The 19,024-nt window shown below is 44.4% G+C and overlaps 1 protein-coding gene across 2 annotated transcripts in view; it reads right to left on the reverse strand.

Moving 5' to 3' along the window:
• EML1 (EMAP like 1) overlaps positions 1 to 6,279 on the reverse strand; it is a 124,891-nt gene extending 118,612 nt beyond the window's left edge. The window contains exon 1 of one of the 2 annotated variants that reach the window (XM_033139975.1): positions 6,227 to 6,279. In XM_033139975.1, the coding sequence (XP_032995866.1) occupies positions 6,227 to 6,257 (31 nt within the window). In that variant the 5' untranslated portion in view covers positions 6,258 to 6,279. The remainder of the gene's footprint in view (positions 1 to 6,226) is intronic. The other variant, XM_033139966.1, reaches the window with a different exon arrangement.
• Positions 6,280 to 19,024: the final 12,745 nt, after the last annotated feature.

The following is a 19,024-nucleotide window of genomic DNA, read 5'->3' on the forward strand; positions in this document are numbered from 1 at the left end:
GGACAGCTGGTCAAGGTGGAGGGAAAGCTGCAAGGCCTATTTCCACCTGGCCTAGGGGGGTGGGGCCCACACTTACTCTGAGCATGTCAAAAATGGTTTTAAATGTTTAAAATACTTGTTTATCTATGGCATGGGTTAGCAAACTAAGGACTGCGGGCTGGATCAGGCCCAATTGCCTTCTGGATCCAGCCTGTGGATGGTCCGGGAATCGCCAGCGCACGCGTTCTTTCCCTCTCCCTCCCTCTCCCTCCCTCTCCCTCACACTGTGGTGGCAGTGCCTCCTCCCTCCCTCCTCCTGGCTTCTCCCCGCCCTGCCTAGAGGAGGAAGGGGGCTGGGCTTTGTTGGTGAACAGCAGCAGTTCTCAAGCGGCTGCCATTTTAACCAGCGCCGCTCATCGTCCCCTCCACTGCTGCCAGCCCCTGCCACTTGCAAGACACAGGTAAGCAGCCACTGGGGCTTGAGGTGCATCATCCCCCCCAAAAAAATATAGTCCCCCCCACAAGGTCTGAGGGACAGTGGACCAGCCCCCTGCTGAAAAAGTTTGCTGACCCCTGATCTATGGTGGTTTAAATGTTTTGTTTTGTTTTTTGTTTTTTGTGGGTGGGGTGGACATTTGTTGGGGCTGGGAATTAAGTTTAGTTTTAGTAGAAATGTAATTCTTATTATTTCAATTAGTATTTATTGTCTTGTTAAATTGCTGTATAGTTTTGTTTTAAAGGGGAGAGGGTATGAGTCATGGGGGTGCAGAGATTGTTTGAACGAACTTGGTGCTTAGCTTATACTTTTAGCTGCTGTTTTGTTAATGTTTTAAAATATTTTATAGATTCTAAATGCCGCGTTGATTTGTTAACTATGTGACTTGCCATAACTGTGAGGTCTAGCTTATTTTTTAGTTGCTGTTTCATTAAAGTTTTTTAAATTAATTTTTTATTGCAACTGTTTTATTGATAATCTGTTAATTATAGTATACGATGTATGCTGTATTCACAATGTGCTATTATGTTTATGTTATGGTTGTTTATTGGTTGTAAGCCGCTTTGAGATTCATTTGAATGAAAAGCGGCAAAGAAATACAATCAATCAATCAATTTTTAGGGGGGGAAAGCACTGGCTAAGACAGACTTCCTCAAACTTGGCCCTCCAGATGTTTTGAGACTACAATTCCCATCATCACTGGCCACTGGTCCTGTTAGCTAGGAATCATGGGAGTTGTAGGCCAAAAACATCTGGAGGGCCGAGTTTGAGGAAGCCTGGGCTAAGAGTACAGTGGTGCCCCGCTAGACGAAAATAATTCATTCTGCGAGTATTTTTGTCTAGTGGGTTTTTTGTCTAGCGAGTTTTTCGTCCAGCGAGGCATTCATCTAGCAGGGTACCACTGTATTCATTTTTGGATTTGGATTTGATATCCCGCTTTATCACTACTCGAAGGAGTGTCAAAGCGGCCAACATTCTCCTTTCCCTTCTTCCCCCACAACAAACACTCTGTGAGGTGAGTGGGGCTAGAGACTTCAGAGAAGTGTGACTGGCCCAAGGTCACCCAGCAGCTGCATGTGGAGGAGCGGAGACGCGAACCCGGTTCACCAGATTACAAGTCTGCCGCTCTTAACCACTACACCACACTGGCTCTCATTTTGAGCACATGGATTCCCTCTATTTAATGTGACTGGTTTCCCGATTTGCATTTGGTGACTTTGTTTATCTGTTTTAAAAATTATTTACATACAATTTTTGCATTGCATTTAATGATAATTATATGCCTCCCCCTGGTGCTTGTTTTTTAAGTCCCAGCATGCACTTCTCATGCCCCCTTTATTTTCTGCTCTTGTCATCTCATCCCCCAACACATTTAATTTTCCGTTCAAAGGAAGGAGGACAAGCCCAGCATTTTCAAACCGGTGAAGTTGCCTGCTAAGATCTGAAGAGCTGTGTATAATTAAGGCTTCTTGTGGGAAAGAAATATTGGCCAATTTACATCTAGCTACTGTAACTCAAGAGGAGGTCATAGGCAGAAGAACTCCCACTATCCTGCCTTCATTTCCCTCCTACCCGATCTAGCAAGAAAAGAACAATTATGCAGCTGTTCCCAGACTGCATACTTGTGTAGGCTGCAAACAGCCTAGAAATGATGGTGTCTGCTTATTCTACAGGCTTATCCATGCCTTTTGCCCTCACTTTCTAGGCACAGGTCTGCCCCACTGTTTTCTCCAAGAAAAATAAATAAATGAAATAATAATAATAATAATAATAATAATAATAATAATAATAATATCCAGCCCATCTGGCTGGGTTTGCCCTGGCACTCCGGGCGGCTTACAGCATATATAAAAATAATAATTAAAAAATCAAACATTAAAAAACAAAATATCTTATACAGATTATAAATAAACTAATAAGTCAATAGAAACTAACAACAACACCACCACCAACAAACAATTTACAAATATATCCAAATTAAAAGAAATACCAACCCCAGCTAAACATTTAACCAACAAAAGCAAAACAGAGGAACCAAAATTAAAACTGTTTAAAACATTTTGAAACATTTTAGCAAGTTGCCGAAACACAGGAGTTGTTCCAGCAATGTCCCTCTGGCCTCCCAAAGCCTCTTTTGGCTGTTCAATGCGAGTGTGGGCCTTGCAGTAAGGAGAGGTCTTCCTTCCAGCACTCACAGCAGCCACACACACACACACACACACACACACACATGTTGCTTTCCCTGCAAAAACCTGCTCTTTGCTGCTGAATCGGAGCAAACACCAATCCACAGAAAACCCAAATTGCCATTTGCTCCAATTCGGTAGTAAAGAAAGGAGCTGGTACATCTCACACAGTGACATATGAACGTAATAATGACTATGCTTTAAATATCGGCACACTGCTCCTCCAGATTTTACTGTGTTTGTTTTGGATTAATATCCTGGTTTGTCAGCAATGGTTCTCACAAGCAGCGGTTTACCATTTTTAGACAGAACAGCAAACTGTGGTTTGTTTCAAATTGCAAATGGAAGCTACTGGTTTCCTCCCTCCACGTGCAAAGGAAGGGGTAAGAGGAAGGGGAAGTACATGGCCCTGTGGCTAGCTGCAACTCATGCAAATAATGATAAACTGTGGTTTGTTGCTGTTACTCTTCACCATGTACACCATTTCCAAACCTTTCACAGTCACTCAGTCATAGATTGTGGGTCTACCTGCTGTTAGATCAGCATTTAGAAATATTCTGGTACTACCACATTTTTCCGTGTATAAGACAATATTTTTATTTTTTCCTTAGAAATAATTTGCAAAAATTGCGGCGATGCGGTGACCCCCCCCCAAAAAACGCAACAACTCTGGGCAATCTCCCCCCAATTTTTTTTGTTGTGGTCCAAAAAAATAGGGGTCGCCTTATACATGGGGATGTGTTATACACAAGAAAATATGGTAGTAGAAAGAAAGAGAGAGAGAGAGAGAGAGAGAGAGAGAGAGAAAGAAAGAAAGAAAGAAAGAAAGAAAGAAAGAAAGAAAGAAAGAAAGAAAAAGCAGTAGCAGTAATTTTTAACCCCTCACATATATTACCTAGGTCAAACCTTTGTTGTTTCCAGCATGTCACTATCTTAGGATATTTCCAATAAACATGGAGCAAGTTTGCCTCTCCTTCCATGGGGAAACAGAGAACAGTTAGACGAAATACGTATTTTGGCCTTGCATAGAAATTAGAAGCCGTACAATAAGGTACCGTACTGACAGTCAAACTTGATATTAACGGTAAACACATGAAAGCAATTGACACACTTACTTTGAAATTTTAAATAGCCACTGTGTGGGGATGGTGGGTGGGATTCGCACCTGTGGCACACAGGGAGAGAATATTTAATCCTTTCCTACAGTCATGACAGTGATGAAAATTGGCACACTCAAAGATATTGGCCCCAGGAAGCAAGATGTGATTGGCATCAACTGAATGGTAAAGGTAAAGGGACCCCTGACCATTAGGTCCAGTCGCGAACGACTCTGGGGTTGTGGTGCTCATCTCGCTTTATTGGCCGAGGGAGCCAGTGTACAGCTTCCAGGTCATGTGGCCAGCATGACTAAGCCGCTTCTGGCAAACCAGAGCAGCGCATGGAAACGCCATTTATCTTCCTGCCGGAGCGGTACCTATTTATCTACTTGTACTTTGACGTGCTTTTGAACTGCTAGGTTGGCAGGAGCAGGGACCGAGCAAAGGGAGCTTACCCCATCGTGGGGATTCGAACCTCCGACCTTCTGATCTGCACGCCCTAGGCTCTGTGGTTTAACCCACAGCGCCACCTGCGTCCTGAATAGTCAGTGGTTAAACCAGATTGTGATGCTGCGGTAAAACAGTCATATCACATTCTGTCTGCAAGAAATTACATTCAAAGCCATCTTCTTTTGCAACAGGGGAATATAACTTAATGAACAGCCATCACTGCAGATTCATTCATATTAGGTGTGCATTAAATACTGTCTCTGTCATCTGAATCCCATGTCCCTGTCCTCTCCCACTTCCTTGATATGACTCACTATGCTTACCAAGCAAACGCGGTTCCAGATTCTAAAACTGAGGCCTGTTCTGCTGGCCAAGCAACCTGCTCTGGTTACTAGCGGCACAGCATGCCTTTTTATAAGGCAAGCAAAAATACTCCTCTCCACTCTTCTTTCCTAATGCAAAGGATTGCTGACACCATACATATAAGACGAAACCAGGTGGATTCTACAATACAGAAATACACATTCGGAGCACAGAATAAGTTGTTCTCACATTGAATCAGTTTCTGCAGCCACACATTTATTTGCAAAGAGAGCTCTTGATCATCTTGTTTACATTTGCAGAGCAGTGGGCAAGATACCATATTAAGGCACACAGTCATAAAAAAGCAAACAAATCAAACTGTTTGGCCAATTTACCTACAAAATTAAAGAACCTGGTGGCAAAAAACAAACAAACCCCAACACCACTTGCCTTAAGCACAAGTTGTAGTTTTTGAAACCCATGTAGTTACTAGCTGTGAGAACTCTGCTTTCAGTTCATTCAGAACTAGCCCTCTTCATCCATGGCTGAGGATTGTGAAGGGGACGTAGGTGTCCTGCTTTTACTTGCGACATCCCTATTTTCATTGAAGACATGTTGGAGGGTATGGAGTTATCTGACCCCCAAGCCTTCTGGAGGCAATCCTGTATAGGGAAGGTTCTTTTTTAATGTTTAATGTATTATTATGTTTTTACATGTGTTGGAAGCCACCCAGAGTGGCTGGGGCAGCCCAGTAAAATGTGTGGGATATAAATAGTAAAATTATCATTATGGAATGAGACACCCCTATTTTCATCAGAGAAATGTTGGAGGATATGCATGCAGGGGACAAAAGTATTTGGCAGGTCTCTGTTCAAATCTCTGCTAAGCCATGAAGGAAATTGGGAGGACTGGGAAAAGTCGCTCTTCCTTAGCCTCCCAAATTGGTATTCCAAAAGTGGGCATTGCTCCATGACATGTCCACAAAACAAAACGGTTCTGCGATTGCTTTAAACTATCCTAACTGGAAAAGGATAAAAACTTGTACTCTTGGATGTGGAGCATGGCGAAGGAATAGGCTTAGGTATACTATGCTTGTTTTGAAACTGAATTTCAGTTATGCCTCCTGCCCCAGCATTGGATTAATGTTTATTGCTTCCCACCTCTGTTTCTGTCGCCCTTTTGCAGTTAGGAAGTGACACAAGTAGGTTACAACAGGATGCTTATTTCTGGTCCCATTCCCGGACATTCCTCTCCAAGTGCTCTAAAGGACAGACTTGGACACTGCCATTTTGACAGAATTAGTCACTTTGCATGCTCTTACCAGTTTGTCACCCAATATCCTTTCATACATATATACTGTAATTATTAATACCATTCCTCCCCCAGAAGCATGTTAGTCAGATTTTTTAAAAAGTCAGATAAGAGCATTAATAGATCTATCATTCAAAGCTTCAAGCAAAGAAAAACATTTTTTAAAAAACCCACATAACCTCTGCAGCAAATGTCCAACAACAACTATGCAAGAACCTGGCTGGTTTTGGAGGGGGAAAATCAGACTAAAATACTCTTGACTGTTTGCAGCCTTGCAGTGCCTGAACTGACAGGGCTGAACATTTGGCTTAGAATTGTGCTGCTTTTCTCATCCGCCTCCTTTGAAAGCCGAGGCTGTGAACTAGACTTCAGGACAGTGTGGTAAATATAATTCTGGCACTTACCCACAGCTATCCCTTCGCAGTCTGACATCATGTGAAAAGAAGTTTCCTTTAATGCTTCTCAGGGGGGTGGGGGGGAACCGCAGGGAAAAAATAATAGCACGATTGCAGAACTCGTTCCTCCGTCAGGGCAAGCAAAAGAAATGTTAGCCAAAGAGGAATAGTTCTTTCTCTCTCTCTTCTCTCTCTCTTCTTCTCAACTGTACCCAAGGAGTTTACACAGCAACCAGTTCTGGCTCTGCCTTCTCATTATGGGATGTAAAGATAAGAATGTGCTTTTGTGCCAAAAGAGCACGCTATTGGTGGATAAATTTGTTGACATCCCTCCCCTTCAAACAGCTTCCTCTTTAATGTCACTGTGGCACATTACAGGCTTGAAAAAGGCCATGGAATATTTATGAAAAAAAGCTTTTAAGAAACTACGCTGGGAATCCAGGCTCAAATGCCCACTGAAATAATTATGATGTGGAGAAGCTTGTAACTGGGGCTTGTTTCCAGGGCATTCCTGGTTGCATTCATGTACTTGAGAAACTGAAAGGAGGTCTCTCCACCCACCCCACCCACCCCGGCCGCCTTCAATGTGCATAGCAGTGCTGTCAAGTATCCCGTTTCCCCCGGGATTCTCCCTTGTTTCAAGCAGTTTCCCGCTGCTCTCCCTTATTTTTTATTTCCCTTAAATTTCTCGTTTTTAATGGAAGCAGCTCCTCCCCTGCTGGCCAGGGACTGGGTGGGAAGAACTCGCCTACTTGGGGAGAAAAGCCTCAGCCCTCAAAGCAAGTGGGAGCCGTTTCCTGTGCTTACAGGGGGGGGTATTCCTCCCCCTGCACCAGCCCTATCCATGGCCGCTGAGCCCCTCAGCCGGCCAATAGGGTTAGCTGGCGGGCGGAGCCTGACTGCCTTTGAGCAGCTGCTGCTTCCTGTCCTGTTTTGATGGGATCAGACAAGAAGACGATGGGGCTCCATCACGCGGAACACATGGCTGCCCTCCTCTTTGCTGGCTGCCCTCCTCTATGTTCCGCTCCGAGCCCGCTTGGAGTTTACATTGCTGCTCCGCCCACTTTTGTTTCTGGCTCCGCCCACCACTGACATGAGACTGCTGATCCCTTATTTTCAAATCCAAAACTTGACAGCTATGGTGCATAGGTGTGGGGAAAACATGTCAGCTAAGGGCCAGGCAGATTACCGGTATTTCTGGGAAGCCTACAAGCAGGACATGGAGGCAATTGCCAAACTCCAACCCCAGTAACTAGTATTCAGAAACACTCTGCCTCTGAATATGTAGGTTCCATTTAGCTATCCTGGCTAAAAAAAACCCAGCAACAAGCACTCCATGAATTTGTTTGATTTCCCTTTAAAATAATCTTAAGTCAGTGATCACCACTGAATTTTGCGGCGTCAGATCCCTTAAGCTTGTTCAATGTGGTGCAGAAAAGCATGCCATCTATTGCTAATCGGCTACACTGGTGGCATGAAGTGAAGGAGGAGAGACAACTTCAGGCTACCAGCTCCACCTTGCAGCTGAAAATGAGATCCACATGGAACCTCCCAAATCAGCAGGGACTGTGGCAGACACACTGTCAAACAGTCCAGATAACCCATCCAGGTCAGCGGGCTACTCATGAGTAAATTGTCGTTGCGGCATCTTTATGGCAAAAGACCCATCAGACATAGGATATCGTTCCAAAACCCTTCACTGCACGGGGTAAGCAGTGTGTGGACATAACTTTCAAAGACTCATAGAATCGTAGTGTTGGAAGGGACCCCAGCTGTCATCTCGTCCAACCCCCTGCAATGAAGGAATCTCAGCTAAAGCATCCATGACAGATGGCCATCCAACCTCTGCTTAAAAACCTCCAAGGAAGAAGAGTCCACAACCTCCCGAGGGAGACCGTTCCACTGTCAAACAGCTCTTGCTGTCAGAAAGTTCTTCCTGATGGTTAGTCGGAATCTCCTTTCTTGTAAAAGTCTGAGGTATTCCTGGTTCAAAGAAAAGGAGGCAGGGGTATAGCAGCAGTATCACCATCACATACCATAATATGGTCCTTTCCTTCTGCCCAGCCTAAGGTAACAGAGTTGCATAAAGCAATTATACTAATGCAAGTTCAATGCAAGATTTCCACTGATGGACTGCACCACATCCTTGGCTCTCATTTGAAAGCTGGAGTAATATTGTGCCTGGGAGTAATCGTACTTCACTGACCTAGAACGAGGGATGAATTGTTCTCGTTCAGCCTGCATTTATCTTTCCCAACAGAGGGCACCCAGAGTGATTGCTTTTGTTAATGAAGTCTTGCCTGATTACTGTGTGTGTAATTTTCTGTTTGATTGAAGTATGTGCTCAAATGTGCAGCTCTGTAGGAGCCACTATCTTGCCCAATCAGAAACACCACATGCTTAAAATGATATTTATATATATATCCTTTCTGATTTATGCAAGTGCAGTTGCTCCCCCACTTTTCCTGCCCCCCAGCCACTTCTTTCCCAGGTCAAGGGAGAAGAAGGTGTTAGCTCTGCTGGGAGTCACTAGATCAGATACCGGTAGCAAATCAAAAGAAAGTGGAGAGGGAAATAAAAGATGGCAGGTGCTTGGATCTTTTCCCATTTATATGAGTTTATAAGGAGCGCTCAGAGATACCATTCCTAGGCAGTTGTTAATATATGTAAAAGCATGTAAAAGCATGTGCACCAGATAGCTTGCTCTCTAAGCCAGAGATTTCCAAACTGTGTGTTGCAACACATTAGTGTGTTGGCTGCAGTGTGTCGGTGTGTCACATGAATGTTCCCCACGCTCCTCCTGGGGCTGGAAAGGGGTTAGTTTAACCTCCAGTTTGCTAATGATGCATGTCTAAAAAGTGTGTCACCAAAGTTTGGAAAACTCTGCTCTAAGCAAAGCACCCATTTCCCTTACCTCTTAAAGTCCTTTCATTATTACATCACCCCACTTACACAGTGGTTACGTTCCGGCGCCCCACATGCATCATAGCTGTCAACTTTTCCCTTTTCTTGCGAGGAATCCTATTCGGAATAAGTGAATTTCCCTTTAAAAAAGGGAAAAGTTGACAGCTATGACATGCATACGTGAAAATCGCTTAAGTGTGGAACACTTTCTAATCATCCTTTAAACATGCTCTCTCTCCAATCCAGACCTATAATACTGTATCCGAAAATATCCACAACTAGAATTGAAGCTGTGGGGCTGGCAGGAAGCTGGAGGACATGCAGGAAAGCTGCTGCTGCGCTGCCCCGCAATCTGGGCGGGGAAGCTGAGCAGCCTAAACAAAGCCCTGCTGCACTTCTGGTCTCTTTGGGACTTCCTCTGCCCTCAATGATGTCCTCTTTGGGCTCCAGGGAGGGTCTCCTCCACATTTGAATCACAGTCACATGTGAGTCAATCACATGTAAGTGGGGGTTGGGGGATGCCTGTATTTAATGACCTGCAAGAAGTGCAAAATTTGGTTTGATCCAACAGAGCATTCCTGCGACATTTGATTCGAAGGTTTAAACGCTTGTATCCCTCCTTTCCATGCCCTTGAATTTGCTACCAGTCTAAAAAGACACAAGGCAAACTGCTGCAAATTCTGTTTCCTGCTACAAACTAGAAATATTATAAATGGGGAAAAACACCATCTACTCACTGAATACTGCTTCCATACGCCAACATAAAAGGAAGGTTGCTCGGGGTGGGGGGGCATTGTGCTTAGGGGATCATGCTCTCACTTTATTTTTGAGCTTTTGTCTTAAGAATCTGAAAAAGCATAACAAATATCCCACCAGAAGCAGAAAGGGGAGCTGACTGTTGTTTTGCTGCTGCAAAATCAGGGCATTAGATATGCTAGAGTTGCAGAGGGGCTAGGATGGGGTGGGGGCACATTCTCGATTTTGCTTTTCAGGACCATGCTCATAGCTTAAGAATAAGACATGGAACTATTTTGCATCCATTCCTCTGATGTCTCCTGCTTAAGGGAAGATAATCTTTCATCTCTACACCTGCCCCCACGACAACAATTCAGTAGTGCCGGGTTTAACGGTGCCAATTCAAAGGAAGGAACGGGAGAAATCCTAGCCACCTCGAGGAATGGCTATATCTCACCAGTCATATGGCCGGATCACAAATAAAATGTTTCATGCTTTTCTAAGTGGGTTGATATGCTGCGAAATAAACTAAGATCTAAGGCTTAGAAGTGGATTTTTCTTTTGAAAAAGGAACAAGTGAATCAGCTGAGAGGTGTGGGGGCATTTATTTATTTATCTACAGTTCATTGTTCTGTCTGATATGGAATTACATCATACAGACAGAAGCATCAATGCGGGCTGGACTTCAAAAAGGGGAGTTTACTTTCCCATTGAAGCTAGGTGTTTTTTTTAGTGATTATAGCTGCTGCTCCCACATATGAGTTGAATGATGCTAATTTGTGTGCCGCTGAGTGAAAGCTCACCTATGTTATTTGACTTTCACACAACGAACATAGATCCATTGAGCAAGGGACATGTATGCCAGATTTCCTTATACAGTACAATTAAAACTCATCCACGGATTGGGAAGAAGACCTGTCCTTTTGAACTTCATTAAGCATAAGGCACAAGGGACGTGTTTCCGTGCGATGCTCTAGTTCGCCAGAAGCGGCTTTGTCATGCTGTCCACATGACCCGGAAGCTGTATACCGGATCCCTCGGCCAGTAACGCAAGATGAATGCTACAACCCCAGAGTTGGACACGACTGGACCTAATGGTCAGGGGTCCCTTTACCTTTACCTTTAAGCATAAGGCACAGTGGCGGGTGACCCAAATAAAGAAACCATCAGTGAATGATTCACACAACCATTGTGTTTTCTTTGTTTTCTGTTTTCTTTGTCCACCAGGATTCTACCATGTGTGTTCCCCATAACTGCAGCTGGATCACTGCTGGTTTTGACATATACAGTACTTTACAGCTCATGACTCCAATATCTTCTGGAATGCCTCCCTATATGAACATACTGGGGCCCTTATTGCCCGCTAAGCCTCCTGGTCCCCTCTCTGAAGGAGGCTTAGCTGGCAATAATAAGCGAGAGGGACTTTTCAGTGGTGGCTCCCCATTTGTGGAATACGCTCCCCAGCAAGGCCTGCCTGGCACTTTTGTTGACATATTTTCAGCACCAGGGGAAGATGTATCTCCCCCCCCCCGGCTTTTGATAGACTGAGATTGTGTTGTTCTGTTACTGGTGTGCTGCTTGCAATATATATATATACAGTATATATACACACACACACACACACACACACACACACACACACACATGTACATATCATTGCAAAAGCAGACTGTTGCATATAGCAAATAACATGGGTTCAAGGAAGACGACAAATAAAATACTGTAGAGGCAATGGCAAAACCCTGTTTTGTGTCCCATCAGAGAAGAAGAGAGTCAGAATGAACATGATTGACCCAAACCACTGCCTTCATAGGACTATATAACTTAGAAATCAAATCAAACTTTATTCACGTAGCCAACAGGCCATTGCGTATAATTTAGAAATAACATTTAGCAGGCTGTCCACAAGCAGACTCATCAGGTGAGGCCATTCAAGGCAGTCAAAGGCCTCACAAGTGACCAGTGTTATGAGTGCCAGGGGTTTTTAGTGCATCTGCTATGATGTATGTTATTTAATAACCTTCCGATAGATTGTCCCATTTATCTGCCCACCTTGTCCGGATTGACATATTGTCTGGATTGACATAACATACGTCTGTTATGGTGAGCAGCGAATATAGCAGTGAATGTCTTTTAGTCCTGGTTGAGCAGGGAGATGGATCCATGGAGGTAGCTACAGCCCCTCACCCCAAAACAGCAACAACATCAGATGCTCCAACATATGCTTCATGCAAGATGGCAAATTCCCAATGGGAACGAGGTCTGCAGTGGAGACTGGCCCATTGAGGCAAATGGGGCACTGCTCCCACCAAGCTCAGTCTATGCTCAGTCAGCCCCCACTTGCCCATTTACTTGTAACTTGTTTAGAGGACAGCACTGCCCATCAGCATCCTCCTCCTTGGTCTCAGTGTTGCTCTTGCAGAACTCAGCAATGAGGAGCATGGGGGGAATGCTAGGATTAGTTGCTTCAACCTATCATTGGCTCTGGACATCTTTGGGCTTCACCAACGATGGTGCCCCCTGCCTTCTGCCCTGCCTATAGATGCCAGCCCCCAATGGAACTCTGCAAGCTTTCTCCCTCACCTTTGCCAAATGTTCTGTAAAGCAGCCTGAGTGGGCAGGGAGCTGAGGCCAGGAAAAGAATCAATAACCTCCCAAGACGGCTTGGATCTGCAAGGTTAACTGATGAAGGGCTCAAGAGCAAGCGATTCCCTAGAGGAATTAAGGAAAGGCTGTGTTATGCTTTCAGCTGTCCTAAGCCATAGCTGTTGGCTATAGACCATGAGTGTTTCAGGAGCTAATTGCTGATGATGGAGTGAGGATTTCCATTCTGTAATAAAAAGGAGGCAAGATGCAACACCCATGCATTATGGGCTCAAAAGCTGGGAAATTAAAATTTGTATTACCAATAGGAACACAGCAGAGTTCCTATCAGGGGAGGCAGCAGTAGTCTACTGAATTAGAATGATGATCTATGGCACCAAATCAAACAAGTCAATATACAACCCGCTGAACTTCATGTTATTGTTATTATTATTATTTTTTAAAAAAGCAGTTTTATTCAGCAAGTTAGCTTTATGCTCCCAAATAACAAGGAATCCCCCCATTCTTCAATGTGTTGACACTGAATTGCAATAATCACAAATTGTTGCATATACACACACACACACACACACACACACACACACACACAGGAATAATAAAAGCCTGTAAGGTACCCAATGCTAATTTAACCCAAGCCTTCACCCATTTTCCCCTCCACATTTCTGCTTTTAAAAAAGTCCTAAAACTGCCCAGTCTCTAATGAAGTGACAGCCTGAGTAAAGCTGAATGAATTTAGAATCCATTTCATGTGGGGTCCCAGCAGTGAGCATTCAATACAATTAACTGATGGCAACTGTAAAAACCCACAATGGAGGAGAAGGTCAAACGGGCATTATTAATCAAGCTCACTGTTGCGAAGTGGCTACCTGCCTCTTAACAGCCTGGACAGCCGCTATACCTCTTAATTATCCTGCACATTACCCCATTGGCACCAAACAGTCTGTCCTCATTATTATTATTACTTATTTTGATCGGAGCCTGTCTCCTGTCCCTGCTTTTAAACCTGTCCCTGGTTTAAACCTTAGAGGAACAACAGGAGGCAGGGAGGATTGGGCTGACGATCACATCCCAGAAAATATTACCAGTTAGATTGAGAGTTGGAGAAAGAAAGGGAAAAAAAAACATTGCTTGCAAGAGTCCCAAGTCCCAAGAGACCAGGCTTCCATCAGAGTTTTTATACAGTGGTACCTCGGTTGTCGAACATACCGGTAATTTGTTCCGGAAGACCATTCGACTTCTGAAACGTTTGACAACTGAGGCGCCTAGAGAAGTCGGCAAAGTCAGTGGAGAAAAGCGAAAAAAATGCAGTGGAAGCCATTCGACTTCCAAGGCATGTTAAAAAACGGAAGCATTTACTTCTGGGTTTTCGGTGTTCGAAAACTGAAACGTTCGGCTTCCGAGATGCTTGAAAACTGAGGTACCACTGTACTAACTTTCTAGGGCACAGCTTTCCAAACTTTTCATGTTGGTGACACACTTTTTAGATATCTGAAGAAGTGTGCATGCACACGAAAGCTCATACCAAGAACAAACTCAGTTGGTCTCTAAGGTGCTACTGGAAAGAATTTTCTATTTTGTTTTGACTTTTTAGATATGCATCATTTCACAACACAGTAATTCAGTTTTGCATCATTTCGCGACACAGTAATTCAGTTTTACTAGCAAACCAGAGGTGAAACTAACCCCTTTCCAGCTCCGGGAGGAACATGGAGAGCATTCGTGCGACACACCTACACACTGCAGCCGACACACTAACGTGTCACGACACACAGTTTGGAAAGCTCTGTTCTAGGGGCTCCTCCTCTGTCTTGCTGCCTGCCCTTGTCAGTCTTTGGCTGTGTACACATTAAAATTGACTCCTGCCTCAGAGAGCTCTCGCATCCATGGTGTCGGAAGTGGAGTACACATGACATGAGCCACATTCCAAAGGTACCTTGTGGTTTCCTGAGAAACACTGCCATTTGATGTGTTTTCCCTCAAACCAGCATCCGTCGGATTTGAAAACGGAAGCCATGGTTAAGCTAAGGTGTGTGTTATGTATTCAGTGGTCTGTGTTTGCTTGAGCTTGAGTCTGGACTAAGGATTCTGAGCTCCTGTGTTCTGATTCGCTACTTGATATCCAATCAAAGAACATTTCAGGATTTGGGCCTCTGCCATTGGCCCTTAAAGTCATGATTCGCAGCTTGGAAATTCAGACAGCCAATCACGCTGTGCGTGGGAGTGGCCCAGGCCTTCAGAAATGTATATAAGCAGTTGCTTTGCCCCTGTTGTCTAGTTCTGTTAGTTCAATAAAGGTTCTTGCTGTTATCACTGTGTCTTGCCTCATGGGAACCCACCTACACTTCATTGTGCACGTTTGAAACAGACCATGTGCATGCACAGGTGACACCTACATTGAATAGGAGTTTGGAGGGTTGCAGATGTGAGGGGAACGGATCAGGTAAAGCTCATCACATGAAAACATCCCTGCCCACATTAGAATGCAACTTGAAATACAGCATGGCGGAAACAACCTCGCCACATTTCAAGCCACTAATGTGGACATTGCCTCTGTCTCATAACCACTTGTTTCGAAGCTAAGTTGGGCAAGGGCCATCCTATTCACATGACCTTCATAGCCCACTTTGGAGCTATTTGGTGCTAGTGGGAGAATGAACTTAAAACACATACATGGTAAGAGGGGGTGAGAGATTGTGGGCCCCTTCAGAGCTCCTATTTATTGTGCTTTCTTTGGGATAACCAAAATGCTTAATTCTAATTAATGCATGAAGGGGTTAATGCCATAGAGTAAGCTGCCCTACCAGGCTTAGCTAGGTCACTCCCGCCAAGAGGAGAGTAATCAAGCCTATTGATCCCTTACAGTCTACCTGAGAAACTCAGCGTGTGAGGTCTCTGCTGGTTGCTCCAGTCTAGAGGGGTATTGTATACCACTTGTATACAAAATTTGTTGTTGTTTAGTCATTTAGTTGTGTCTGACTATTTGTGACCCCATGGACCATAGAGGCAAAAAATAACAAATAAGTGAAAATCAGCTTTCTGGGGATGGATTAATATAAGGTTACAGAATCCACATTTAATGAAAACCCATTCTGAGTGAAATTGCAGGTGCCACTTCGGTCCCCCCCCCACCTCTTCTACTTTTCTATACCACTTTTCCTCCAAAGAGCTCAAGGTGGAATACATGGTTTTCTCTGCTCTTCGTTTCATCCTCTCAGCAACCCTGCGAGGTAGTCTAGGCTGAGAGATAATGACTGGCCCAATATCATCCAGAGAGCATAAGGAGGGCCTTCTGGACCAGGCCAGCCTTACTCTCCATGAATCTGTCTACCTCTTTAAAGACAATCTTCAAGACTGAGCAGGGATTAAAGATGGAGAAGAGATGTGAACCCTGGTCTCCTGGGTCCTAAGACAACACTTTAACCATCACACCATATTGAGATTAAACCTTTTCTGAGACGGCCTGTCTAAGAAATAATGCAAATGGTAAGAGGGCTTTGAATCAGGGGCATCCTGCTAATAAAGGAATACAAAGAGGTGATCTTTTTAGAAGGTCAGGGTTTCCTTTACTGTATATTAATGTAATTTCCTTCCTCTCATTCTTCCTGCTGTTGCTGCGCTTCACTCTGTAAACAAACCTGGGAAGATGCAGCTTAGAAGTCAGGCAAAGCCCTTCAAGGCTCCTCTGTGCATTCTCTGGACTCCAGCAAGTGCAGATCTCACCTTCAGCTGTTATATTTAAAGGCAGCGAGCAACAGCGATCCACCTGCCACAAAGCTAGTGTAAGCAAGCTGCTTCTGTGTGTACGGTAGATTTTGGTTGTGGGGCGGTTTATAAATGTGCAAATCAACCAATCAATCAATCTGCACCCACATTTAAAGAGGGCAAAGCATGTTTCTGAAGCTCTCTGGGAAGAGAGGGAGAATGCCACTAGGAAGATTTCGAGAGGAAACACAGAAGGCAGGGAAAGGGTTAAACATCCCCTCCATCCACTGCTAGTTCACTTTAAAACCCTCCCTCCTAAAATGTACTGTAAGTGCTTTCCCTTAAGAGGGCCATTGGCCATTAGCATGCACAGCGTAGCATAGTTAGTCCCTGAGTGATGAGATGCAGATCTGAATGGACCATTTGTCTAAGTCTTCATGACAGATCTCTTTTTTTCTTATATAGATGCCTTGCTATGATGCGCTTGTATCAGTTGTGTGGGTAGGTGGGTGGAATAATAACAACAACAGTGCAATTAAAGGATAACAAGCAGCTGATTCCACAGAGAGTCAAGATTGAAAGCATTTCTTTTAAATTGCCTTTCTTGTTGTGTTAATTAATTTTTCATTTGAGTCAGGGAGGGATGAAGCTGAATGACTGCTTGGTTCAATGCAAATCTGTTAAATGGGCCTGCAATTAATATTTGTGTTGACTTTCACCTTACAGTACAATAACAAAACTTCCACATTATCCTAAGTGATGCAGATGCAGTTGTGACAGGCTGTGCAAAGCACAGGTGCTACTAAAAAGGTGTGTGTGTGTGTGTGTGTGTGTGTGTGTGTGTGTTTATGTAGCAGAAAGGGGAGATGTTACATGAAAATTACATTAATACAACCCAGACAAATTTATACGGTGAGTCTGATGCCGACTCCCTTTGCTTTGCCTTGTAATGCTCAACTGTGGCTAATCCAAACCTCTGGGCAGATACTCATCTCAGATCACAAGAAGGAGAAATCCTCTCTCAGGCAGGAGCCACCAGAGATTGTTGCTCAACCACAAACTTGGCTAGCATATATGTATTGCATGGACAGGTGGAGGCCCCCAAACCCCAGGCGACCCTTGAGCGGAATAATGACACAAGACAATGTGCTATGGGATTAAAATTGGCCACAACTTTATTAAGATTCAGATGTAGGGAGACCTTGGGCGTTTATTATTCCCAGCCCCCGCCAGGGATCTGGGAAACTTCAGGGTTATCCAGAATGTGTGGGGATTGGGCTGGCTCTGGAGAACATATGTTCAAGCAGAGAGTCCATCCCCCGTTCGCCGTCGGACTGCCATTTCCCAGGTAAGCTATGCCTTCTATTGTGTGGGCTGGGTGGTCCCTCCCTTTACCTGGCCAACCCCCCTGGCAACGCTTCCTCCAGGCAGGATTGGGCGCTGGCTGAGGTAGGCTGAGACCACAGGTATCCAGCCTGGGGAAGGCGATGCCAGCCCGAACTAGCAGGAGCCGCTCTGGGATCCAAGGGGGCTGCGCGCGACCACGCAAAAGTCACTCCCCATTTAATGTGAGGGGCGGTCATTGTTGCAGTTGTGGTTGCGGCATTTTGCTTGCTTTAAACACCTGTTGTGGCTTTTGCATTATATGTGTCATCGGCCAGAGATAATTTGTCAGTGGTATACAAATGTTGTAAATAAATAAGTACAATAGCATTAGCACAGCAGGGATGTGGAGAAGAGTGGTGGTGAAGTTTTTAGGTGCACAGGACTTTGTTTATCGAGAAAAACACATTTCGGGCATCTTCCTCAGGGGCACTCTTAGGTATGACCAAACAATCTTTAGGGGACTATTCAGCTAAGTGGGTCCGTTGGCAGAAACCCTGTGCAAGGACTACTGCTCGTGCAATGGGGTTCTCTCCCTCTCCCCCCCCCCCACCATGTGCCCCATGCCCTTGAAATTGGCTTGGCGGGGGGAATGGGAGAACCCCCAGGACAGCACATGAAAGGGGAGGAGAGGGGAGATTAATTCTGTAACTGTGCGCAGCCTGGGAGCTGTCCATGGAGGCGCAGGTTAATTCTGTATCCAGGGCGGCTGTCTACCAGCTCCATCTGGTACGCAGAGTGAGACCCTACCTGCCCGCAGACTGTCTCGCCAGAGTGGTGCATGCTCTGGTTATCTCCCACTTGGACTACTGCAATGCGCTCTACGTGGGGCTACCTTTGAAGGTGACCCAGAAACTGCAATTAATCCAGAATGCGGCAGCTAGACTGGTGATTGGGAGTGGCCACCGGGACCACATAACACCGGTCCTGAGAGATCTACAATGGCTCCCAGTACGTTTCCGAGCACAATTCAAAGTGTTGGTGTTGACCTTTAAAGCCCTAAACGGCCTCAGTCCTGTATACCTGAAGGAGTGTCTCCATTCCCATCATTCAGCCCGGACACTGAGATACAATGACATTAAGAAAATACCTGAAGGCAGCCCTGTTTAGGGAAGTTTTTAATCTGTGACATTTTAATGTATTTTAATATTTGTTGGAAGCCGCCCAGAGTGGCTTGGGGACCTAGCCAGATGGGCAGGGTACAAATAAAATAATAATAATAAATAAATAAATAAATAAATAAATAAATAGCAAGCCAAAATGCTTGCCCCAGCATCTCTCCAATAAGGAAAAAAATAGTAGCAAAATAGTCACGGTATTTTTTTTTAATGTGCAGACAAACAAATATAACACAGAGACAAACATTATATAACAAATAAAAAAGAAAAAAGAAATAGAAAAAAGGAAAACCAGAAAGAAATAACAATATTAACAAAAATAACCATAACAAAAATAAAAGCATACCTTAAAAATTCTCTA

Source organism: Lacerta agilis, chromosome 1 (assembly GCF_009819535.1).
Source record: "Lacerta agilis isolate rLacAgi1 chromosome 1, rLacAgi1.pri, whole genome shotgun sequence".
NCBI lineage: Eukaryota > Metazoa > Chordata > Lepidosauria > Squamata > Lacertidae > Lacerta > Lacerta agilis.